Below are 27,516 nucleotides of genomic sequence, written 5' to 3' on the forward strand. Positions count from 1 at the left end.
AAGATAAAAGATTATAATTCTGAGACTGTATAAATGTCCAAATCAAGGCATCATTAGTTATGTTGTTTGCTTGTCAGCTGTGGGTGATTGGCCACACAGCAGGGCACAATGACAGCTCTGCTGGTCTCTGCCTTCTCCTCCAGGCTTGCTTTCTCCCTGAGCTCGGCTGTTGATGACCAGGCGTATGGCTTGTCTCTCCCTTCTCCTCTGGGTCTCATCTCTTTCAGCCTCTTGTGGGCCTCTTTCCTTGCCTCACCACCTGGGTTCCTACACTCTGTCTCTGTGGCTTTTTCTCTGTGTGTCTCTGTGTCTAAAGATCTTTCCCTCTCCTGTTTATAAAGGACTCTAGCCAGAGAATCACAACCCAGCCTTGGCCAAGCCTCACTGAAATACTCCAATCAAGGTCACCAACTGATCCAATCCAATCTAAGGGTCTCATGCTCACAGGAATGAATTAACTTCAAGAACATGATCTTTTCTGGGATCCATAAAATGCTTCAAAGTCTCACAGTGCACCTTCCAACTGGTTTGAAGCAAAAGTTTTGATTCACTGCAGAATTTCTCTTAAATAAGAGTTTTTCTTCTTCCAATGTTTCAAACCAGTTCTCTTACCTAAGATAATTCACATATCCTTTCTGGATTTTAGCTTCCTATTCTGAATGATAGGGGATGTATTATCTTTAAATTTCCATCTAGTTTTAAAATCAAATGATTCTCAATCCTATCAGTCACTTATACCTTAGTGTGAGGGTTCAGGCTTCCTGGGTTCCTATGTTCCTGTGGTTTGCTTTTCTCTGGGTTCAAGGTTCCTTCCTTCCTGGGGCTGGCTTCTCTTTACTCTGGGAGATTACTTCCCAGATCTCCAGCTTAAGTCTTCAGCATCAAGCTCCAACATAAGAAACGCTTGCATCAAAAGCTCCAACTCTGTTCTTTGCCATGCCTTTTATCCGTGAGTTCCCAACCACCAAGGGGTGGGGACTCAACACCCTAATGATGTGGCCCAATTAAAGCCCTAATCATAACTCGATCATGCCCAGGTACAGATCAGATTACGAACGTAATCCAGTATATATTTTGGAATTCATAAGCATATCAAACTGCTACACCCATTGTTAGAGAAATCATAGCCACCTGTTAAGGAGGCATCACCCAGCCCTCACCTACCTACCCTCACCACCTTTTCTGGGGAAGTCACAAATGCAAGCTTAGGGGCCATGCTCCAGCCTTCTGATAGCACCTCTTCCTTTTCTACTGTGTGCTATTCCATAACCTACGGTCTGGCTGGGCCTTTTTGTTATTCTCAACATCCCCTTCCCCCAGGTGATAAAATCACACAAACATGGGAGATGCCCATGATGGGAATTCTTTCCTTGCTCTTTTGAACCCTTTGTACTGTATAAATGATAAGGAGATTATTTGCCCTTTCTGGACTCTTGATTCTGTACAAATAATAAATGGATAATTTGCTGAAAGTTTTGTTGTACCCTGAACCTTTAATATCACGGCACACCATTGTAGCAACTCATTCTTTTAAAAAAAAGGGATTTGTGTATAAGGCTGTGTAAGTGAGGATTTCTCCAGTATAGACCTTATTTATGATTCATCTAATTCCCACATTGTTATTGTTATTTCAGAGCTTTGTTTAATGCTGATATGTTTGAAATTAAAAACGAAAATCCACATGGAAAATTAGAAATTTTTAATTTCTAATTAAAGCAGGTTATCTATTTCATTGACATTCTCAATCTTTGAATAAGAAAACCAAGAATAATTTGACATAATGACACATTGTAGCAGATATAGCCATACACATAACATAATGATAAGCATATTAATATATATGTTTCATAGCTAGCTATAAATACATATTTATTGTTTGTTCACATTCATTCACAGCCATATTGTAATAGATGGATATCTAAAGTAGAAATAAAATTTATTATAAATTCATTGCAGTTAACCATCTGTAATGAAAATCCCATAGAGTCTCATTGAACTTTTTATAAATGAGGACAATAAGATACTAGAATTACAAACAATATTGAAAGGCTATCCTTTGAAATAAGCAGGGATTCCAAGTCTCCATTGGCTTGCTTGCAGAATGATATAGAGTAATTGCTTCACCTGCTGCTCTTTTGCTCCTCCTTCATTTTCTGAATTAGTCCCTGCACTAGAGGCCCAGATAACATACTCCTTTGCTCTGTCAGCCTGTTCTGCAATAAATCACCAGAGGCAACCGCATTTGTTTAGGCCTATTTTAAAGGGTCTCTTGGGAAAACCTATGAGTAGAGAAAATACCACCTAATAACTTTTGCAACTTCATCTCTTGCGTCTAAACTCTTCCGTCTTTGGCCTTTCAGTGGTGTCCTTATATGTATTATTTGTTTTTGAATATTGTGCTAGACCACAGCTGAGTTAGTGAGGACCCCAGATCTTAGCTTCTATAAGGTTGGATAGAACAAAAAGCAAGTAGTTGTTAAATATATTTACCAATATGATAGATTTCTTTGCTCAGGTATATTGTCCTATCCAGCTGAAGATCTATTCTAACTATTCTTCCCCTTACTCATGGAAAGATTATTCCAGTCAAGCTTGCACAGAAAAGCAACATCCCAAATGTATGAGAAATTGGATTTCTTTGATAATATACATTTATTTTATAATATGCATAATATACATAAGAGTATAACTAAAATCACATTTGAGGCATTACTTTTTAAAGTATTGTTTACATTTTAAGTAACAATAGCTTATTGTATAAGACACCAAGAAAACAAAAAAATCTATATCACTGCTTCAATAATGCTTTCCTGGCCATACGTATTCACAGAGGGTGGCTGCGGTGTCCTGCTTCAGCAGGGCTTGAAGGGAACAGGTGCTCGCCCCGGTGGGTTGGCAGGCCCTCTGGGCCAGCCCTCTTTACTTCCTTACAGTTGGACTAACCCAAGTCCTGCCACAGTCACCGTGGCTACCACTATGATGACCACATCCCCATCCAGGTGCCCTAGAAGGACAACTAAGACTTGGAGGCCGCCGTCAAGGGCCAGACCAACCTGGGGCTCTAGCTTCTTACATCTATTAGTCCATGGCTCACTCCTTCTACCGTGAATGTTGTGGCTTTGAAGAACTTGGCCAAATATTTTCTTCATCAGTCTCATGAGGAGAGGGAACACGCTGAGAAACTTATGAAGCTGCAGAACCAATGCGGTGATGATGTCCCTTCACGACATCAAAAATTCAGAACTTGTTGACTGGGAAAGTGGGCAAAATGCTATGGTGTATGGGTTTCATTGGGAAAAAGTGTGAAACTGCACAAACTCTTCATGGACACAAACCACCTCCCCTTGTGTGACTTCATTGGGACTGATTATCTGAAGGAGCAGGTGAAATCCATCAAGGAATTGTGTGACTCAAGAGGGGAACTGGATCTAGCTCGGCAGAGTATCTCTTTGCCAAACACATCCTGGGAACCAGTGACGAGGAGAGCTGAGCCTCCCCAGAGCTTTTACCTTTTCTAAAAGTTGTGTCATCTACCACGTCCCTTCATTTTATACCTTTCCTTCAAATAAAGTAGTTTGGAATCCAGCTCCCCCTCCCCCATAGTGCTTCCTGCTTTAGTCTAGAAATCTAGAATTCTAAAAATATAGGAGAAAATTTAGCAATCATGTGGCTCAGCCACATCATTTTACAGATGATAAACTGACTTTCGAAGAGGTAATGAATGGTATTTGCTGAATTTAGACACTGTGTTTGTTCTGTTTTCTCTAGCAGTTTTGGATGACTGTGTCAATGACTGAGTCAACTGCCCCATCAGATTCCCCTTCTGGCATATGCAATCTCTTTAAAATGCTAAACTTTATTACCAGAGCTGAATTTGAGATGTGAAAAAAATAAAAAGACAAAAGAAAGAAAAATATCTGACAGGCTAGATAAGAAAAAACAATGTGAATGAAACAAGGAAAAATGTTAAAATAAAATCTTGCCAACCCGATTGCCTGACCACTCAAAGATATTCTGAGCCTGTGGGATATTGAGTGATGCAGTCAAAGAAAGGTTTTGAAGTCTGACCTGTTTTAGAATACCTGCTTTGTCAACTATTAGCAATATGAACTTAAGGAAATAATTTTGCCATTCAGGAATACCGCCCCCCCCCCTTGGTAGGTGATATACTGAGCAGCATGCTGTTAGCTCATTGATAACAGTTCTCATCACCCTGGCACTGTGCTCTACCCTGTAGCAGAGACCTACCTGACATGGTGGTCTAAATGTGCCAGTCAAAGAGACATTCCAACAATGTGTAGAGGTTGAGGTTTGCAATTTATTGTAATTAGAGACTAATTCACATTTGAACACTGGGTCAGGGCTAACTCTGCTGCATTATCAATAAAAGCAGGATCCTCTCCAACTCTGAACAGTTGTAAAATACATTTTCATTGTGTAAGCCTTGTTGCCAAGATGAAGCTAAGCAAAACATGGAATAGGCAGGAGTGGGTCTTGCCTGCCCTTTTCTTTCCTTCTGTTTCGCCTTCCTAAACCCTTGTTCATTATTCTCTTCCCCTAGCAAAAGCTTATTCCAGCCGGAATCCATGATAAAATATGTCGGTGTTGCCTCATTCTGTAAGCAGGCGCATTTTAACACAAGGCTAAACAAGAAAGGAACAAATGTGAACAATTAAGGCTTTTCCTGGACCAGAGGATTCTTGATAGATATTACATTATCTAATCTCCATTTTACAAACAAGAAAACAAAAAAGAAATGGAAAAAATTGCAAGGAAGTGTGGTGTGTGGGGGGGGTGGGGGCAGGGAGTGTTGCCGGGGAGACACAGCACATTGGTTTGCTAATTTGACTTGATTCCTTAAAGAGATAGAACAGGACAAGTGCTTGCTGGGTTTCTCTTACAACAAAAGTGTTAGTGTTACAACTAAACTGTTTTCTGGTATTTCTTCTCCATCCCGGTAGCCTCACCTAGGTCATCTCAGGAAAAATCAGAGATACCCTCTTTCCTCTAACTCTTTCATTCTGATTCAGTTCTTCTCAAAAGTGGGTATGTATTGAAACTCTTGAGAACAGTAGTTTACTTACCTTTCAAGTTATTCCTAGGGTTCAATCTCATCCTTTCTGTTGCTAAACAGTTTTGATCCCTAATCACTCTTCTGTTTTAATTTCTATGGCAAGTTTCAAATTCCTCTATCCCCTTCTCTTTCACTTTGCCCTTTGATGTAGTCAAACTTTCTTTGTCACCTTTTCTAAGACTTCTTGGAGAAGATGTTTTCAAAGTTCTGATAGACAAGTGCTTGAGTTGACAAACTATTGAATCAGATATTTGCAGTTTTTTCCACGAACATTCATCCCTATCCTGCCTTGTTCCAAATAAGTTATTTTTGTTGCTACTCTGAAGATATAAATTATATTGTGATGAAATTCTTCAGTTGTTTTTTTTTTCGAGTGGAGTCAGAGAAGATAGTTTAAGAACTGCATTTGATTAGATCTTAATTTAGAAAATAATAGTATAAAAACAATTCATGTCACTATTTAATTCTACCAATGACAATGACAAAGAAAGCAGAGTTCCAACCTGAAAAATACATTTTTATCTATATTTTAATCAGCAACAATTTATACACAATAATCTGCATTTTAAATAAATTAAATAAAAACTTGACATGGCCAGAGTTATAATGAAAAACATTAAGAATTATTATTTCTTAATTTTCAAACTACTCATATGATTGTATAAGATACAGAAGTTTGCAGCATCAAGAAATATTGACATCATGCCTGCTCTGTGAATTTCTCATAAAATAACAAATGTCTAGGTTGAATTCATTCTCTCCAGAAGAAACCTGGAGAGTTCTGATGATAGAAACAATAATTTAAATGATCGAAAACATTTAGCAATAAGTTAATTGAGTCATTTTCAAAGCATCATTTTTGAGCACTTCAGAAAGTCTAAGTATTTGGGAGTGTTATTAACTTTTGTTCTTTAATGAGAAGAGAATACTGCAGATAATATATCTGCTAAGCATTGCCTGAACCAATAGAAGACAAAAAGGCAAATCTAGGATTTTTAATAATATTCTTCTAAGCCTTATTTATTTCCCTCCCCCTTTCCTTCCTTCCTCCCTCCCTCCCCTTTCCTTCCTTCCTTCCTTCCTTCCTTCCTTCCTTCCTTCCTTCCTTCCTTCCTTCCTTCCTTCCTTCCTTCCTTCCTTCCTTCCTTCCTTCCTTCCTTCCTCCCTCCCTCCCTCCCTCCCTCCCTCCTTATCAATCTTTTTTTTAATTCATCCTGTGTCTTATCGAAATAAATGTTTTACACCCTTTAGTTGGAGAGAAAAAAAAATTCTGTGGTTCCATGATAGTTAGAAATGTTGGGTGTTTTCTTTGTCATTTTTGGTAGCTTATTTATTTTTGGGGCTTCTATATTTGAATGAGATTTGAACATATGGTAATGATTGGAGCGGAAAAGAAAGTTCATGTCTGCATTTTTCATTTTCATTAAGTTTTTATACTAATATGCAGTTAGATAATCATATAATTATAATTATACCATCAATTATATTTATTTTTAAATATATTTTGGAGACTTAACCTAAGAATGCTTTTATGCTTATTTCATGCTTCTTTGTTATTGTTTAGAACTATCGTATCTTTGAACCAGGGATATGTACAGTTTTGTTAGAGGCATTATCTTCACCAGATGTGATTCTTCTATTACTAGTTCCGTGATACTAGACAAATAACATTTCTAAACCTCAGTTTCCTCTAAATAGAGTTGATAATATTATTGGGAGGATTACATGAGATCATGCATGAGAAACATTTATCATGGTGTTTTACAAGTCTGCCTTAGCTCTGATTGTTAACTGACTCTTCCCCAAATGCTGGACTATGTTCAGTGATTACTTAAATTATATAAAAATAAGTCAGGGATTCAAGAAAACTGCTTTGTTTAAAGTACCCCAAGATAAGATGTGACTATAAAAGATGTGAATGATATTTTAAAATATATACATTCACTTGGGTATTAGCCTTTAAGTCATTTTGGAAACTAGACACAGATTCTAATCATTTTACTATTGTCAAAAAATATTTTTGACCTTGCTTTTGGAAAACTCTTCAGAAGCACATTAAAAAAATCAGTGTCATTGTTTTTATTTGACTAAAAATCAAGACTGTCCTTGAGGGATGAAGGAGGTCAAATGAGATACTTTATCTCATTTGAAGTAATTTTTTAAATTATAAAGAACTACACAAATGCAAAATGCTACAGAGTAGAATATTAAAAAAGGGTTAAACTCACTGAGAATATTAGAAAATATGCTTTAGGCTCTTAAGAAAATTTCAAGTGTTTTGAGCTCTAGCAGCACCATTTTGATATATATAGTCTCCAAAGTACCTACCTGGAGGTGGACAACACACATTTGCATGTTTAAAATTTAGTTGATTATTTCTATATAAAATTCATTCATACTATTTGAATATGGTACCGTTGTGCTTTTAGCTATCTCCTGCCATATCTAAAATAATCATCTATTATATATTTATCCAGATATACATCTCTGACAGGTAAGTCATGCTCTTCAGTTTGTTTTTAAAATTCCACTATGGTCAGTTCAGAAAGTTTGGCATAGCAAACCAACTATGACATTGGCTGGAATATTGCAATTGGGTAACTTAGTATTACATTGTGAAGAGAGTGATTTAAATGAAGAGCTGAAGTTAAAATAAAATATTTTTTTTAATGTTTAGGTTTATAATCTGTGGAGTGTGTGTGTGTGTATGTGTGTAGAGGGCTATCACTGAGGGCAAATGAGTTATAAATTGAGTGAATCAGGCAATAAATATTATAGTCTGGAGAGGAAGCCTAAGAAAATGACATCCTGAATGGGCAGGAAGAACAACACTTGCAATTAATTCTGAGCTATGCTTGAACAGATGATAAAATGTGCTTGGTCAGTTTAAACACAGTGTGATTCAAGTTGACCATTGTCAGATCATTTTAGTTCATTGAGAATTTAAGGGAGAACATGGTTTGATCATATATTATTTCCTGAACTGGCAAGATTGATTTTTTTACACTCATATTTACTGTTGACTGAGTCCACTTGAATTGTTGGTCAGAGGTCATTTAAAATCTTTTTGAATTTTTCATTTCACAAGTTCAGTATTTCTCTTTTCCATTCTGTCACTTTGTATTAATTTTATTTTCTGGTTACTGACTGGATGTGATACTTAATAAAAGCTGACTTATCTCTTCCTCCTTAAGTACGGCCCTAGATTTATCTGAATCAGTGTCTGCTGAGGCATCTTACGGCAACTGGGAAATCAGAGACTGTGGATTAGCAACTCTACTAATGTGCAAAAAGGAAAAGAGCTAAAGCACTGCAAGCTACATTTTCTATATTGTTACATGCCTGTAGATATTCGTAGGAAACAGGAATGCATACAAAGCCAATTGTTTGCTTAACATCAGGCTTTAAAAGGAAGAAAATAACAAACGATATTTTTTAAAAGTGGCTGAATCAATTTAAAAAATTTCGTTTAACTGTAGGCAAGGGAGTAAAGAGTTTATTGAGAAATCAGAGAAAAGAAAAAATGTATACAGCCCGAGACGCGGTGCAGGTGTGCTGCAGGGTGAGGCCTTTTTAAGGCCTTTCCTTTTGCCCTTTCCTAAAGTTGAGGAGGAGTCCCAGTTTGCTGTTCTGATTGGTTTTCTGATGTTCCCCACCTGTTGGGTATCAGGGACCAATGATGAGGCCTTTTGTTTGGAGTTATCTGGGACCAATGGGGAGGCTTGTTTGGATTTGTTCCGGACTTCCTCTTGACCCCAGAAAGAGTTCCAAATGGGACCTTGTGGCCAGGGTCTCAGCAGGGTCTTTCTGGTGAATCAATTTTTTTTTTCTAAAATAAAATGACTTATATTCTTTAAAATTTCCACCAAATAATGAACAACTTTGTTAGAGATATTCCTAGAGCAGGTCATGTCTTATGCAACTTAGCTATATCCATTAAGAGAGAGGAAGGGACAAAACCACAATACCCAAGATGCATTTTGAATATAATGGGATACAAAATCAGGTCTACCAAAATCCTTAGTTTTAAGGTTTGTTAGTGGCTAAATTAAAGTTGGTAAAAACCATCAAGCTTCTTCAATAAAATTATGTGAAATGCTCCCCAGTAATCTACTCAATAATGTAAAGATTTTCAGTATGTTCTATAGCTTGCAAAGAGTGGAAGAATCTCTTGAAAATGCATGCATGCTACTTGCCATTCTGTGTTTTGATTCATTCAATGAAATTTCAGTTCTAATACTTTAAGAAATACTGTGTATTATTTTCATAGTGCTGCAAATACACCTTTAATTTAGCATATTTTTTTAGAAAGAAGGGGTTTGTAATCAAGAAGAATAAAAATAATTCCACTAAATCCTTCTCATTCAAAATTACCTCTGTGCTCTTCACATTTACAGAAGCAATACATTAGAACTCAAGAAGATTTAAGTTAAATTCAAAGAAGCCATATTTTAAAACTTCCTATCATTTAAAAGTTGACTTTTAGAGACCTCTGTGAACATTCCAACTTGGCATCTAAGAATTTAGTGTGACTTATCTTTACATAAATATAATTGTTATATTGCAAAATATTTCAGGCATGTGAAGAGAGAGGAGCTATCAAGACTCTGTTAAGACATATGTATCAGGACTGAAGAGTTCAGTTACCAAAACACAAGAAGTAACATCACCACACCCATCAGAGTAAACGTCTTAGATTCAGCCACTGTTGTAAATCCTGCTCCAGTTGTATCTAAAGAATGGGCACCGCCTGTTTGCTGGATTTGCTTTACATCACTGAGGTTCATCTCATCTGGCATCCCTGCAGAGGCAAAGAAGAAAACACAAGATGATGCATGTCCACTTGCCTTCATAGTTCCAGAACAGCTCTTAAACGTGAAGTGTGGACGCCATCTTTGTTTCACAGTGTTATTTACGTGTACACCAGGCTCTATTTATGTTTACACCAGATTACTGTGACACTGGTACTCCAACCCTACTTAAACTGGACAGCATTGGCCTTTGTGTGGGAGTACTCATAGGAACAAGGTAAGAACCTTTTCAGCTTTGTAAGGTATTTGGAATATTTCTTTAATGTCATTGATAGTTAAGTAAATGATATTTTATAAAATTTACTGAGATATGGCATCATAGTTTGTCCCAGAGATGTAACAACTGTAGTAACTGTGTGGAAAATGTTCTCATACAAATAAAAACATTAAGAGAAAATAAGACATTTTAAAAGGTAGACTTTCTACAGATATTATTTATTTCATTTTAGTTAAATGTCATAATTATATTATTGTAACATATCTATAACATAAAATTTGCCATTTTAACCACTTCTAAGTGTACTATCTTGGGACATTAATTACATTCATTATCATTACATAGATAATGCTACTATTACCAATATCTATCACTAAAACTTTTCCATTACCCCAAAGAGAAACTTGTTCCCATTAAGAAATAATACTCCACATTTCATCTTCTCCCTGGTCCCTGGTAACTTTTGATCTTCTTTCAGACTCTATGAATTTTTTTATTCTACATTTAATGGGAGTGGAATCAAACAATTTTTTCTCTTTTTGCCTACCTTATTTCACTTAGCATAGTATTTCAGAGTTCATGTATGTTGTAGCATGTATCAGAACTTCATTAGTTTTTGTGTCTGAATAATACCCCATTGCACGTATATATGATATTTTGTTTATCTGTTCATCCATTGATGGACACATGGGTTGCTTGCACCTTTTGGCTATTGTGAATTATGATGCCATGAACATTGGTGTACAAGTATCTAGTTGAGACCCTGCTTTCAATTATTTAGGATATGTACACAGAAATGGAATTGCTAGGTCATATGGTAATTCTGTATTTAACCTGTGAGGAAATACCAAATTGTTTTCTGAAGTGGCTGAGCCATTTTACAATCCCACTAGCAATGTACAGGGGTTTTAATTTCTTCACATCTTGACAACACTTGTTAATTTCTGTTTTAAAATAATAGTCACCGTAGTGGTTGTAAGGTGGTATCTCATTGTGGTTTTGATTTGCATTTCCCTTGTGACTAATTATGTGGAGAATCTTTTCATCTGCTTATTGACTATTTGTACGTATTCTTTGAAGAATTGTCTATTCAAGTCCTTTGTCCATTTTTAAAAAAAATTTGGTTGTTTGTCTTTGCATTACTGCATGTATAGATCTTATTTTGTATTAGAATAAACTACATAGAAGATATTTGTTGGAAAGATATCAAGGAATAATAGTAGTAAAATTTAAATTATATTATTTATACACAAACATCTGTGGGTATGGGAGTGTAAACATCTGCCAAGAGATCAAAGAACTAGTTAATAAAGTGTACTCAGGATTATTAAAATTAGGGATGAAGTGTTCAATAAAAACAAAAGGCAGAGTAACAACCCAAGATTGAGTCACGTCCTGGTTATTACTTCTGTGTGTTAAGAAACCTGACAAGCTAAGGGAGGAGACTAGATCTCCTCCCTCATTATTTGGAATGAAATAAATGTTTGCTTAAAGTTACCTTAGTATGATATACTTAAATAATTACTGACGTCATTTATTATCCAGTGCTACCAATGTTCTTTGCTCATGTGACAGAATTATCTCACGGCATGACACCATCCCTCACAATTAATGTGTTTAAATTCATTGTTACTAAAGCCACAAATATTGATATCTTAATTACTGTGAGACTGAAAAAAAACTTCATATAAGGAAAAGTCCATATTTATATAATAGGTCAATATATAAATAAAATGCTAAAGGTAAGCTCTACTGCATTAAAGGATAAGAGAATTAAAAGGAAACACGGCTCTGCTGGTCTGACACATTGATTTTACAGTCAGAGCTCTTGCATTATTATTCATTGTTTGGGTACTTGTTTTGCCCTTCTGTGTCATTAGGCAAGATGAATAAACTAGTGATTCATGTTTTTTATTGGACTGTAGTGGAGTGTGAATATTTTAGTCATGGTTTTATGCCTCTTGTTAAGCTAAAGCTTAACAAGGAGCTATGAGGACCCTAGGCAATTAAAAAACATTTTTTTTTCCAAGATAACTACATAAATTTGTGCTTTAAGGGATTTACTGTTCTTTTTAGGCACTGTGAAGTGCTATCTAGTTTGGACTCATGAATAACTGTTTCTTATGCCTTTCTGAGTGGGTATTACGTTCATTCATTCATTCCTTCATTCATCTGCCAGGTATTGGTCTGGGATAAGGGGATACCTTGGTGAGTAAAATATGTAAGTAGAAAAGTCTTAAATTTTAGGCACGCAAGTTAGAAGATTCCAAGAGAAATACCTTGTGTGCAATTGGATGCCATATTAAGATCTGAGGTAGAGATGTTACTGATAAATGTAAGCATTATGGCCCATGGAGATAAGAAGTATATGAAGTATATGAAAAAATTCAAGATCACATCAAGAGTTTAGTGGCCGGGGCTACAGTTTTGTATCATATCACAACCTGGCCTTGACATCTGTTAAACGTAACAGGTCAAGAAGGCCCAACTGATTACTTATGCAAGGATTGTTTTCTTAAAGAAATTTAATTGATTGATCCTGTAAATTATACCAAATCCTAACCAAAGACCCATACAAGAAAAATTAGTTTGGGGACTTATCACACTAATAAATTAAATATTAAAAAGCAAGTTTTGAATAATCTTTTCTATGCGCAATAGCAGAAGAAAAAGGTGCCGATAAATTCATATTTCTGTCCTTGGAGGCTTACGGTCTGGGGTGGGAAGTCATGTTGCTATAAAAAGTCATGTAATATTAAAACTCAGGTGTGTGCCTCATGATTGCTACTAAGAAATATATGAACCGTATAGAACTCTGTCAGGAAATGCTCTGCTAAGAAAGTGGTGATATTTATTTAATTTGGCATCGTATACAAAGCACTTGCTATGGTGCCAGATACTGTTCCAAACATTTCACAAATGTTAACTCATTTAATCCTCACAAGGATACCATGTAGCAGGCACTGTTGTTATGCCTGCTCTTACAGAGGAGGAAACAGAGGCGCTGGGAGGTTAAGTAATGGGAGCAGTGAAGACAGACTTCAAACCCAGCTCCTCTGGCCCTGGTCTTGGTTCTGAGCATCTGCTCTGCTGCTTTCTTGTGCTGGGCACCAGAAGACACTAAGCTGGGAACAAAGAAGATCAGCTATGTTGCCCATAAAGAGCTTTAGCAGATTTTGTTTGCCCTTCCTTGTCATCTGGGATGGCAGATTATATACTAGTTTTGTGTATTAATCAAGCAACTGGATAGAATATGTGTGGGCAGGTGAATGATGATGAATCAGATTGGCTTGGATTGCCATTTCTTTTGTTATATATATATATATATATATATACACACACACACACTTGCCTGTTACTTAGAGCAGGAAAGTAATTCTCTTTCTATACATACATATCTATTTAATTTGTCCACATATCTCAAATTCTCCAATAGCTTCACTAACTGTAAAATGACTATGTTTAATGATAATTTATTTATTGTTAATTTGCTCACTCATTTACAACATTTATAGCCTACTAGATCTGCATCAGATGCTGTGTTGGACACTGATTATATTAAGCACTTACAACTTTTTTCATCATAGTTAGATGTTTCTAAAGAGAAAAAGAGATGGTATCTTCCAATGGTGAAATACATATTAGAAGCAGGACTTCTGGTTGTTATTTGAAATCATTGCTAAGTTAACTTCAAAATTAAAATTATTTTTCTCTATAAATGATCTGTTTTCAATGAAACTACAGCCTTGGATATGTCAGAGTTTGAAAGTGCATTTAGGACTCATCTGGTGCCGCAATGGAATAGGCATGGCACACTCCTCTGGTGGAACATGGGAGGATCTTACAAAACATGACTTGGGACACCAACTTTACTATAAGAAGGATGATTTACAATTTGATGCTCATATAAAAACTAATGCAGTATGATATTGAAAAATGTAAAATGCAGATTTTTAAAAATGTTTTATTATTGAAAATATTCAAACATACACTAAAATTAAGAACACAGTTTAAAGATTCCCCACAAATTCACCCCTCAGCTTCAACAATTAACATCTTCAGTCTTGTTTAATATATCTTCTATCACTTTTCCCCCTGGAATGTTTTGAGGCAAATTACATATGTTATACTATTTCCACCCACGAATAATTTGGCATGTATCTTAAAAAGATGAAGATATTTTAAAATATGACTACAATACCATTATCACACCTAACACAATTTACAATAATTCCTTATAGTTGATTTGCTCAATCAAGCTTCATATACATTCCACACATTAAATTTATCCGATCTGTCTTTTAAGTCTCCTTTAATCTCTATTCTTTCTCCTTTCCTAAATTTTTTTTCATGCTTCTTATTTGGTGAAGACATCAGCTCATTAGTCTTGTAAAGCTAAGTTTCCAATTCTGAATTTATCTCCCATGAATATTTAAAGATAAACCTAAGACTTAAGTGAAATATCTCTCTCGTGCTCACCACTTGGGGTGATGTTTCCAGACCTTGTCTTAGATGTACTGGACAAGTTGAGAAATATTGAGCAAGTCCAATACTTTCATTAATAAGTATAGAAATTAAAATTCAGAATGGATAAATGACAAATGATCGAAGAGCAGTTTAGATCCTTGACTTCCAGGCAATTGTTTTGAACAAATCCAGGTGATATGAAGAAAACTTTAGAAACTTAATAGTTTTCTGTTGCTGCAATAAAAAATTACCTAAATTTAGGGGTTTAAAGAACACAAATTTATTTTTATAGTTCTGGAGGTCAGAAGTCTGAAAAGAGTTATAGTGGGCTAAGCGCAAAATGTTGATAGAGCTGCATTCCTTCTGGAAGGTCAAGGGGAGAATCCACTTCTTGACTTCTCCAGCTTCTAGAGGCTGCCTGCATTCCTTAGCTTGTGGCCCCAGCCAGCAATCATGTTTCTGACCTCTGCTACTGCTGTCACATCTTCTTCTCTAAGTGTGATTCTCCTGCCTCCCTCTTTCACTTATAAGGACCCTTGTGATTACATTGGGTACACCCACTTAATCTTGTATAATCTCTCTATCTCAAATTCTGTAACTGAATCACATTTTTATAATTCCTTTTGCCATGTGTAATAGGTTGAATTATGTTCCCCAGAAAAACATGTGCTCAATATTAATCCATTCCTTTGGGTATGAACCCATTGTAAATAGGAATATTTAAAGATGTTGTTTTAACTTAAATTGTGGCCAACTGAATCAAGATGGGTATTAATCCTGTTACTGGAGATCTTATTGAGAAGGCCACAGAGAGAAAGCATGGGAAGCAGCCAGAAGTCATTGGAACTGAGAAGAGAACAGAGAAGAAGACATCACCATGTGCATTGTCATTGAGAGAAAAGCCAAAGACCCAAAGATCACCAGCAGCCAGCCCAGAACACCATAGTTGCTGTAGGGCTTTTTACTGAACTACATCACTGAGGCATGACTCAGGTTGAGTCCCTGCCCCCTTGCTGGGTCTGATATAAATGGACTCACTCAAATAGACAGGAAGATAGCACTCTACCATTTTTGATCCTGCTATGTGAGGAGCTCACATAGCTGAGGCCCCAGGGGAGAGATGAGCCATTTACCTGATAGTTTACTGCTGAAACTGGGAAGATACTGGAATAGCATAGGGAGTCCCGAAAGAAATAAGCCCTATGCCAGGAAAGAGAGGTCTTCAGGATCACTTAAGCATGAAGCCTCAAGAGACTGGGCCTAAGGAGCTCAAAAAAAAAGTGTGAGCCCAAAGGGGAAGGATGAAACCTGGGCAGAGATCGGTGGCCATTTTGCTTCATCATGTGGCAAACATGCCAGGATCAACAGTAGCTGACTTTGCTGAGAAAGCTTCTCTGATGGTATTTCAATTTGGACTTTCATGGCCTTGTTATTGTAAGTCCTTATCCCAAATAAATCCTTTTATAAAAGTCAACAGTCTTCTGGTACTTTGCATTGGCAAAGGAAAATACCATTGTATGGTATATATTTTAGCAACCAGGATTTCTAAGATACCATGTAAGGTAATATATTCACAAATTCCAGGGTTAGGGTGTGAACATCTTTGGAGTGCATCATTATTCTGCCTACCATAGGAACCAACTATGTTACCTATAAAGGCAACCAATAACCATTCCTTTATATATGTGACCTGAAAGTTTAATTTGTGTATTTATGCCTGTTAGTATATTTTAATTCAATGAAAGCTTGTATAGAACATTGAAGAATATGATCATAAAGATTTAATTAAGAATTAACTAAACATGCGTCTTTAGTGGGCACTCTCACATATTTCCTGATGAGATGGTATAGCAGAATAATATGTAATATTTGTCGGGTGCTTTCGTTGTGCTGGTTATTTTGATATGCACCTAATTTGCATGATATTTGCATTTGATTTCTTCTCCACCACTATCATTTGGGACCAAGTCACCATCAAATTTTGCCTGAATTATTTTTATATTCTCTTACCTGAACTCCTGCTTCTTTCCTTGACCTTCATGGAAACTGCTTACAATACCACCATTAGATTACACCACATAACTCGAGGTTCTGCCTTTCAAAACCTTCCAAGAATTCACAATTCACTCAGAGAGAAAGCCAAAGGATTGAATTATGTTCCCCAGAAAAACGTGTTCTCAATATTAATCCATTCCTTTGGGTATGAACCCATTGTAAATAGGAATATTTAAAGATGTTGTTTTTACTTAAATTGTGGCCAACTGAATCAAGATGGATATTAATCCTGTTACTGGAGATCTTATTGAGAAGGCCACAGAGAGAAAGCATGAGAAGCAGCCAGAAGTCATTGGAACCCAGAAGAGAACAGAGAAGAAGACATCACCATGTGCATTATCATTGAGAGAAAAGCCAAAGACCCAAAGATACCAGCAGCCAGCCCAGAACACCATAGTTCTCAGGGAAAAAGAATTGCTTTGTTAACTCCTCAACTTTGGAGTCCTTCTAGGCGCAAAATTATGAGCCAATAAATTCCCATTGTTTAAGCCAACACTTCTGTGGCAGTTTGAGATTATTTTGTGAACCGCCCCCCCCCAAAAGAGATTGTTTGTAAACTTATTTTTTCCTCTGAGTGTGATGCCCTTTGATTAATCAAAAGCCCCTCAACTGAATATAATATAATCAAAGGGCATTCTCTGTTTTATTTTATTCCATAGTACTTATCACCATCTGTATTAGTCAGCCAAATGGGGTGCTGATGCAAAATAACCATAAATTGGTTGGTTTTTATAAAGGGGATTTATTTGGGGTAGGAGCTTACTGATACCAGGCCATAAAGCATAAGTTACTTCCCTCACTAAAGTCTATTTTCACGTGTTGGAGCAAGATGGTTGCCAACATCTGCAAGGGTTCAGGCTTCCTGGGTTCCTCTATTCTAGGGTCTTGCTTCTTTCTGGGTTCAGGGTTCCTCTCTTCCTGGGGCTTGCTTCTCTTTCCTCTGTGAGCTTACTTCCTAGGGCTCCAGCTTAAGGCTTCAGCCTCAAACTCCAACATCAAAACTCCAACATAAAAAACCTGCAACACTGTCCTTTGCCATGCCTTTTATCTGTGAATCCCCACCCACTGAGGGGGCAGGGACTCAATGCCCTAATGACGTGGCCCAATTAAAGCCCTAATCATAACTCAATTAGGCCCAGGTGCAGATCAGTTTATAAACATAATCCAATATCTATTTTTGGAATTCATAACCATATCAGACTGCTACATCATCTAACATATTCAACAGTCATATTTTGTTTATGGTCTGCGCAGTGCCACCAACTCCCCCCCCCCCCCCCCCCGCCCAAATGTGAGGTCCAGAAGGTTATCCTTTGTTGTTTTGTTCTCTTCTGTATCCAGCACCTCATATTATGCTTCATTTTGTGGTAGGATTTAAATGAATATTGCTAAATGGATAAACTGAACAATAACTCTCATTCTTACAGCAATAGAATGAGTTAGGGAGAATTATTTCCCTCAATTTGCAGATTAGGAAAGCGTTACAGAAGTAAGTTACCCAAGATCTCATGATTGTGGCAGAATCCCAGTTTTGTCCCACTCAGAGCTTCTTTTAGATTCCAGCACCATGCTTTTAGCCACTATGCATTCAGAAAATGGGGCTTGCTGTAAAACTCTGGCTCTGCCAGAGTCTGACTGGATGACTTTAGACATAACACTCATTTACCAGAACTGTAAAATGAGAGAATTTTAAGTGAGAGACGATGTATAAAATGTTCAAAAAATGGTGCTGGCTAATTGACCACTGATTGGAAAACGGTTAGATTTTTACCCCATAGCAATTTCTAAAGTAAATGCCTGTGGGGCCAAAGGCTTAAGTATATAAGGGGAAGCAAATGAAATATATAAGTTAACATTTTTTATTTACATTTGGTTAAGGAAAAACCTTTTTTAGGCAAAATCTTTAAAAGAAAGGTTGATATTTCTGACCTCATTAAAAAAAAGAGAATCTCTGTACACATGGAAAAACAAAACAAAATTAAGGGGACAAATAGCCAAGAGGAGAAAATATTGCACTGTTTCAAAGAGGTAACATCTGTAACATGTAAAGTGCTTTCACAGTCCATATGAAAATTACAAACGTTCCCAGAGAAAAATGGTGAAACAGAATAAATGGATATTTACATGAAAAATTATGTGATCATAAACTATTAAAAAGTCTCCTTTGCTGCAAAGAAAATAAATGTTTAATGCAATCCTACACACAATAAGGAATCAATTTTCTACTGTCTAGTTGACTAAAGGGGAACAAAGAGGAGATGATAACCAGTATTGGCAAAGGTACAAACTTTCTTTGGCCAAAATATATCAAATGTGTTTATATTGTATTTATACCCAGACCCAAGAATTCTGCTTTTGTGACTCAATTCTATGGAAATAATTAAGAAAATTTATAGATATTTATTTATGTACACAATATTAATCTGAACATTGTTATTGAAAAAGTATATGCCACCAAATGGGGGATTGGGTTAAAAATTAAATGCATCTATTTATTAGAAAAATATTCAAGAAGTAGATATTTATTGATGCAGAAAGGTATAGTTTTATATATAGACTTTCATGATCTTTAAAGTCCTTTTTACTCTGACAACCTATGGCTATATATATATCCTGGAGGGTAGTGATTCCCTGATTAATTTCTGTATTCTCTTAGTAAGCATTCAGTAATAATTAGGTGAATGAATAAAGTGGCAAATTTAATCCAGATCAGAGAATTACAAAGTTGTAAAAACATGTTTCCCTCATTCAGTTTCTTTTAATATAAAGACATAAAATTATAATACAGCAACTCAGAGGGCAAAATAAAAGCCTAGAAATAGATGTGAACTTGGAATTTTACATTAAATAAAGGAAATATTGGATATAAGTTTTAAAAATCCATATATGGAAATTAGCTTGACAGGTACTTTCTGAATAAAGTTGCTATGGATCTTTTTTATGCCAAATCAAAACTACTGATGCTCATTTATACCAAAAACAGCCATTTGTATATTGACTGAATATCAGGGTGTCCAAATCTGAGATGGTTTAGAATAAAGCTGTATCATTTTTTTTTAGATTGACAGGAGCATGAAGGATGTTGGATTGCTTGAGTTCAGGTTATATACTGAAAAATGCTGTCCTAATTTCAAGTTTACCATGGGGACTTGCTGTAATAAAAGATTAAGGACAGAGTGACTGTATGCTTGAAGAGGTTTTTCTAGGGACCTTGACTCTTCAACTGTACAATCATTCTGCTTTTACTACTTATAGCAATAAGTAACCCTATTTTTTCAGCAAGTTATATAATAGTTGGCCAATGGATTAAAAAAAAAATAATGAGAGAGAAGCAACAAGATGGCGGTGGAGTAAGGAGCAGCTAGAGTCAGCTCCCACTGTAGGGCAATTAGTAAATAGCCAGAACTCTCTGGAGCTAGATGAAAGCGCCTGTTTGGAGGCTCCAGGAGGCCAGAAGAGCATCCTACAATATCCTTGAGGGAATAGAAAGAGGAGACTGCCCATCTACAGAAAAGAATCGTAAATAGTGCGCTCCACACCACTGAGGCCGGTGCCCATCCTCCACTGGAGGCAGAAGCTACCTTGGGAGCTGTTCCGTGGCTGGAATTGAAAGCTCCACTTCCCCAAAATGGGGGAGGAAGAGACAGTTGGGCACCAATTTCAGCTATGATGAGGAAATTCAGTGGGCTACAGTATGATCCTGAGAACAGCTATTTGAGCCTGTCCAGGTCAGAAAGAGGCTGGGAGCCGCCATCATACCTCTGCGCCTCACACGAGGGGAAGCAGGGCAGACTGAGAATTCCAGTGTTGGTGCGGACCAGCTTCTTCCCATCCAGATCATATTGCAAGTCTAGCCTAGGCCCCTGTGCCACTTCAGCAGGGAGGAAGCTGCAGGGACCTGTGCCAGCCTCTCTGGGAAATTACCAGCCAAGCTGTGGAGGCCGGTGCTTATTTGGTGGCAAAAGCCACCCCAGGAGCTTCTCTGTGATAGGAATTGGAAGCTCCATTTCCCAGAAAGAGGAGAGGAGAAGATCGGCTGCCGATTTCGGCTACTGATTGGGAGACTTGGCTGGCTAAGAGATAACCCTGGGAACAGCTGAGGTGAGAACCAGCCCAAGTCAGAAAGAGGCCAGTAACCACCATTCTGACCCTACCTCCAGCCTGAGGGGAAGCCAGGCTGACAGTTTCTTTCACACAGATCAGCCTGCAGCCTGCCTAGGCTTCAATTCTACCTCCAGCAGGGAGAAGGCTGAGGAGCCCTGCACCAGCCTATACAGGTAACTGCAGGGAACTTTGGCTGGCATAGACTGAAAATCAGAAGTCTACCAGGGCAACTGCGGTTATCTTAGGACACATACTGCATAGATTGCTGCCCACATCTGCAGCTCCATCCCTGCCCCAGATAGGGAAGAAAGGGATATGAAGCTTCATCAGTGTCTCTGGGCAACTAAAGTCTAGGCCTGCAAATGGATTATTCCACATAGCTGTGACTCTGTCCCTACCCCTGGCAAAAGAGAAAGTTGGAAGAAGCTTCATTGGTCCCTGGTGCAATGAAGGCAGCTTGAGCCTCCACAGCTCACAGCACCAACTACTTGCTTGGCTCCTACTGCATAACCAGCAAGGGAGAAAGGGGAGGAAGCCCTAAACTAAAGAGAAAAACTGCACCCAGAAAAAATACTCTAGTAAGCCAGATGCAAAGACACCAACAAAAAATTACAATCCACACCAAGGAACAGGAAGCTATTGCCCAGTTAAAGGAAGACGATAAGCCTCCAGATGACATAAAGGAGTTGAGACAACTAATATCATAGATGTTCAAACAAATCCCCTTAATAAATTCAATGAGATGGCTAAAGAGATTAAGGATACTAAGAAGACATTGGATGAGCACAAAGAAGAATTTGAAAGCATACATAGAAAAACAGCAGATCTTATGGGATGAAAGGTGCAATCAATGAAATTAAAAAAACACTGGAATCATATAATAACAGATTTGAGGAGACAGAAGAAAATATTGGTGAGCTTGAAGAAATGGCCTCTGAAAGTGAACATACAAAAGAAGAGATGAAGAAAAGAATGGAAAAAATTGAACAAGTGTAGCTGAGCGAGAGGGTTTCGTCCTCGCTCAGGCCCAAGAGTCGGGGGGGCTTGCTCCTGCCGAACCACCGGCGGGGGGTGCTCCAAGATGGAGCACCGGTTCTCCAGGCATGGGGGACGCGCGGTTGGGGGAAAACCACGGAGACCGCTTGAGCGCAAGAACAGGTCTGCTTTATTACGGAAGTACACTTAGCTATATAGGGTTAGGTAGAGGGAGGGGCGTGATGAAGGGAGGGTTGGCTAAAGGGCGGCTGTGGACAGGCTGAAGCTGATGGATAGACCTGAGGTAAGCAGTTACTGGGGAAGAGGGCAGATTGTGGGTTGGCAATATGGGCGGGACTGGTGGGAAGGACGGCGGGGGCTGGAAGGGGAGGAGGGGGGAGAAAGGCGGCAACAATTGCTCCTTTTGTTTTTAAAAGGAAATAGAGGCAACAAGTTTTGGTGCGCACTGTGGGTGTGAATAACTCGGTGTGCGCAGCAACAAAAGACAAGGATTATGAGGAGGAGAAGGAAAAGGAGGTTATAAGGATGGGTACTGGAATAGGACGAGGGGTGGGGGGAGACCACGAGGACCGGCTGGCCGTGAGCGGACGACATAGCATCTGGCCAGGACGCATGTGCCCGCCATTAGGGTCGGCGCACGCCGGCGCCTGGCGCGCGCCGAGCCTTGCCAGCGAAACGGGCTCGTGATGTCCCCGGACCCCCCGCCCGAGGGGGAGGAACAGTTGGGGAGAAGTGAGGGGAGGAAGACAAGAAGCTATAGGCGTGCGGTCTGGAGTAGGTGGTGCGGGCGGAAGGGGCAAGGTGGACGGCTGGGGGGGGACTCAGCGGTGGCGAGGTGTTGGTAGTGGACTTGTACAAAGGAGCTGAACACTGCATTGGCTTGATCTTTGGACTATCCTTCTGATGGTCCAGGGGCCCACAGTGAGGGCTAAGAGGATAATGATAAGGGGGCCTAGGAATGGGAGCAGGTACGGGAGGAGAGAGATAGGTAATATCTTGATCGACCGCCTGCCGGAGGGCAAGGGCGGCGATCCCCGTGCCTGCTCCAGCGAGACCTAAAAGGGTGGCGACGGGAGGGGGCTGGGGTACAGAGCTTGGGGGCTTGGGGGCGAGGCTTGGGGTTGTGGGAGCTGAGGGAGGCAGGGGCGAGGGGGGTGCCGGGCGAAGGAGCGGGCGAGGTGGAGCGGGGCAGAGAAGGGGGCTGTGCCTTTGGAGGATTGAAAATCTGATTTGGGCCCACTGGGGTGGAACGTGTGGGAATTGGCTCCTTTTTTATAGTGATAATGGCGCCATAATCGTAGCCTACTGCATACAGGCGGGCTCCCCACATGCGGCCTCGTAACCAGAGGTCGGAGTTGGGGTCTTTGACTGTGAGTGTGATGGTGTTCCATCGAGTAGCATTATGCTGGAGAGTGAGGTATGGGTCTTTGTTAGGGGCGCTGGACCATCTGTGGGCACCCCCAGGAAGGACAGTAATAGTGCGCTGGGTCATGGCATCCTCTGGCAGAGGATGGGCACATGTAGAAACCTGTGGCAGCGGGGTTGTGTCCCCCCCACTCATAAGATGGAAGGTTCGTGCGTCCAGTGAGGTTGGCGACATCAGTTGTGAAAGAGGGGGTGGAGGCGGTTACGTTCGAGGCGAGGAGCCTTTTTTGTTGCCAGAGGGAGAGGGTCCAATTGAAGGGCTGGTGACTCGGGTTGGCAGCGGCTGGGAGAGCGAGGGAAGCCAGGACGAAGAGAACGGCTGCGAGGCTGTGTAGAGGCATCATCTGACGATGCGGCATCTTGATGATGGCTGGTGCTGGATCCGGGTGAATGGGGCGACCTCTGGGCCGTATCCACTGTCAATGTTATCTCTCACCGAAGGCATAGGGTGCTGATCGTTCGGTGGAACTAGTGGGTCAGTGGCGGGCCGAATGCAACTCCCAGGAACCCAGAGCGGCTGCGGCTCAGACTCTGGAAAGACGCAAGCAAAGCCCCTCCCCTGTGCTAGGAGGGGAGCTGGATCTTGCCAACGATTTGTGGCAGGGTCTTTCCAATGGACAAGGGGAACTTGCGAGGGCTGCCACATGGGTCCCCAGTGCTTATGGGTGGGGGAGAGTCCATGGTCATTGAAGGTTAGGAGATTGTGATGAATGAGGCAGGCAGTCACGATGTCGGCTGGGGCCTTGTGGGGAGAGGAGGCCCTTTCTTTTTGAATGAGTAGCTTGAGCTGTTGGTGAGTGCGCTCGACGATTCCCTCCCCCTGTGTATTGTATGGAATGGCAAAGTGATGCGTGATGTGATACATCTGCACAAAGCTGGCGAAGGCGGCACTGCGATACGCTGGTCCGTTGTCTGTCTTGAGATCCCATGGAATTCCCATGAACAAAATAGCTTGGCGAAGCGCCTGGACGCAGTGTTTAGCACTTTCCCCCGTAAGAGGGACTGCATAGCACAGATGTGAAAAGGTGTCAATTGCCACATGAAGATATTTGAGGCGGCCAAATGCACTGACATGAGTGACATCTAATTGCCACCTTGAGTTTGGGCGGAGGCCGCGGGGGTTAACACCCTGAGGCTGCAAAGGCCCAAGTGGCAACAATGGCGCGCAAGTCCGGCATGCGCGCACAAGGTGTTTGCAAGTTTCAATGGGAAGGTCTGGGAAGAGCTTCCGGATGGACCGCACGGAGAAGTGGAATTGGGAATGCAGGAGCTTGGCTTGATTAACAAAATCTCTAAGCCGCGGCCCGTCGGCAGGGTTTTCATGTAGGAGGACCGGGTTTACCTGGCGGCTTGACACAGAAGCATCAGCGAGGTCATTCCCTTGAGCCAGCGGTCCTGGTAGGCCAGAATGGCTTCTGATATGAGCAATGAACCAGGGCTGCTGCCTCGCCTCAAGTAGTCGCTGTACGAAGGCGAGCGCCCAATTGATGTTTGAGTCACCTGGTAGGAAAGTAGCAAGCGGGAGGCTGCGACACACCTGAAGAGTGTATAGGCTGTCAGTAAAGATGTTGAGAGGCTTGTCTGGGTGGAGATTGAGGACTGCAGCGACAGCTAGAAGCTCGCCCACTTGAACAGAAGAGTCATTTGCGAACAGCAGTTGCCGTGGCTCAGGATTCTCAGGAGTGTATATGATGGCAGCAAACGCCGTTTTTGAGGCATCTGTGAAGGCAGTGATAGCAGAAGGGATCGGGTTCCGTGCGGGCAATGGACGGAACGGGTTGGAAAACGCCAATTGAGACATTCCCTGCAGCAATCGGTGATGAGGATAGTGGTTGTCAAAGGAGCCGCGAAAGAGCTCTACCAGGATCTGCATTTGGGCATTGTTCATGATGAGGGAGGTAACTTCCTTGGCATCTAAAGGCCAAACAATAGTGTGTGGCGGGATGCCATACGTTTGTATGGGGAGAAGTACTAAGTCAGTGGCCAACGTGATCCAGGCCCTTATAAAAGGGCAGATTTTCGGGAGTTTGCTCTTTGACGTATGCAGAAAAAGGAGAGGGCCATCTTGCCACAAGAGACCTGTGGGAGTGATTGGCGTTGGCAGAACTAAAGCCAAGATTGGAAGGGTGGGGGAGAACCGCTCCAGGCGACACTGTTGCAGGGCGGCGCTGACTTGTTGGATGGCTTCTCGAGCCTCTGGAGTGATGATGATGCTGCGAGTGGTCGCCGTTGGAGGGCTGTCCCTTGTCTGCAAAAGCTCGAAGAGAGGCTGCATTTGCGCTGTTGTGATGGGAAGCGCCGAGCGAAGCCAATTGATTTGCCCGCAGAGCTGTTGGAGCTCAGTTAATGTCATCTTCGGAGAGAAGTGGATTTTTGGGCTTGTGGGCTGGATAAGCCGATGAAAATGAAAGCCTAAAAATTGGAAAGGAGGCTGGAGGTTTATTTTGTCAGACTGCACAGTAAGCCTGAGGCTGGAGAGGTTTGTTATTATTGCTGAGAGCAGATCATTGAGGAGCGCACTGGAGCTCGCTGCTAAAAGGAGGTCGTCCATGTAGTGGAGAATGTATGTGTGCTCCGGATTGAACTTGGAGCGCAGCGGCTCAACAGCATGGTTGACATACAGTTGGCACATAGTCAGGCTGTTGTGCATGCCTTGAGGCAATACTCGCCATTGAAATCGCTGAGCTGCACCTTGGTTGTTGATGAGTGGAACCGTGAACGCGAATCTCAGACAGTCCCGGGGGTGAAGAGGAATAGAGAAAAAGCAGTCCTTGATGTCGATGGTTGCCGCATGAAAATGCTGGGGGACTGCGGTGGGATGCGGGCATCCTGGTTGAGGTGATCCCATTGGCTTAATATGTTTGTTGATCTCACGGAGGTCGTGGAGAAGGCGGTATTTGCTGGTGTTCTTTTTGCTAATGACAAAGACCGGTGAATTGTAGGGACTAGTGGACGGCTCTATATGCCCTGCTTGTAGCTGCTCTTTGACGAGGGCAGAGAGAGCCTGCAATTTGTGAGCTGGCAAGGGCCACTGCTCGACCCAGATGGGCTCCTCTGTGTCCCATTCCAGAGGGATAGGGTCAGGTTTTGAGATAGGAGCAGTGGCCCCTAGAAGGGGGGGGGGGCAGCGCAGCTGAGAAGGCTTCTGTGGTGATTTGGGCCTTTAGCTGGCTGAGGACATCTCTCCCCCATAAGATGATCTGGACTGACGAAAGGATGAGTGGACGAATTTGGCCTTCGTGGCCTTCTCGGTCGCTCCAATGCAGAGGCTGGGATGTTTTCCAGGAGGCAGCGGCTCCTGTGGCGCCGATGACTTGAGGGCCAGTTTCGAGGGGCCAGTGATTGAATGCGGCGATTTCGAAGGGAACACAGGAGACTTCAGCGCCAGAATCCAGAAGCCCATCAAGCCATTGCCCATTAATCTTAAGCTCTAATGAGGGTTTCTGGCAGCGTGTGATGGGCATTGTCCACATTATGGCTTGGAAATTTTTCTGGGGGCCTCTTGGGGGTGGGGCTGAGGCCTGCCCCGCTGGGAGTTTAAAGGCTGCTGGGAACCTTGGGTGGAACAGCAGTCGCGGGCCCAGTGATAACCTTTCCCACAACGTGGACACGGCGTAGAAGGGCCCCTTGGCCGTCGCATCGGCGGGTCTGAGCGAGGCGCTGGGCCTGGCTGGGAGCACTCGCGGACGAAGTGGCCGGGCTGGCCGCACCGAAAGCAGACGGAAGTGGGGCTGGATGAAACAGCCATGGCAGAGGCAAAGGCAGCGGTGAGTGTTTTGACTTGTGGGTCGACGTCACGGCAAGCAAGGACCCATTCGTGCAGAGCTTTGTCGCATATGGGAAGGATTATGGCCCGGAACGGTGCAAGGCACCCGTCAATGACTAACTCTTTGGCTAACGCAAATTGGGCATCCTCGCTGGAAATTTTCCGCTGACAAGCTTCCAGGACGCGGGCGACAAATGCTGGGAAGGTCTCATTGGAGTCCTGAAGCAGCTGTGTGAGCTTGGTGGGCTGCTTGGTGGAAACTAGAGAGAATGACCGCTGGACGAGGACCTTTACCCGGTGCCAAAACCCTGGGTCAATTTCGAGATAAGAACGAGGGTTTGCATAATTGTTGGTGCCCGTGCATGCATCGGAGGGATCGAGGACGCCGGCCTGGGCATTCTCCACGATTTGCCGGTCAACAGCTGCTTGATAATGGGCGCGCCATTCAATAAATTGACCCGGCGTCAGGATGGCACGGGCTAGTGCAATCCAGTCATATGGGAGAACGAGTTGGGTCCCTAACTCCTCAAGTAGTTGCTGCGCATAAGGGCTGCCAATCCCGTCTTCCTTTACAGCTTTGTGGAGGGTCCTGACCTCTTCC

At 41.1% G+C, this 27,516-nt stretch overlaps 1 protein-coding gene across 2 annotated transcripts in view; it reads right to left on the minus strand.

The window, feature by feature from the left end:
* Positions 1-6,389: 6,389 nt before the first annotated feature.
* GPC5 (glypican 5) overlaps positions 6,390-27,516 on the minus strand; it is a 1,751,919-nt gene continuing 1,730,792 nt past the window's right edge. For both annotated transcript variants that reach the window (XM_071208238.1, XM_058276507.2), the window contains exon 8: positions 6,390-9,875. In XM_071208238.1, coding sequence (XP_071064339.1) covers positions 9,718-9,875 — 158 coding nt within the window. In that variant the 3' untranslated portion in view covers positions 6,390-9,717. The remainder of the gene's footprint in view (positions 9,876-27,516) is intronic.

This window comes from Dasypus novemcinctus, chromosome 15 (assembly GCF_030445035.2).
Source record: "Dasypus novemcinctus isolate mDasNov1 chromosome 15, mDasNov1.1.hap2, whole genome shotgun sequence".
NCBI classification, from domain to species: domain Eukaryota; kingdom Metazoa; phylum Chordata; class Mammalia; order Cingulata; family Dasypodidae; genus Dasypus; species Dasypus novemcinctus.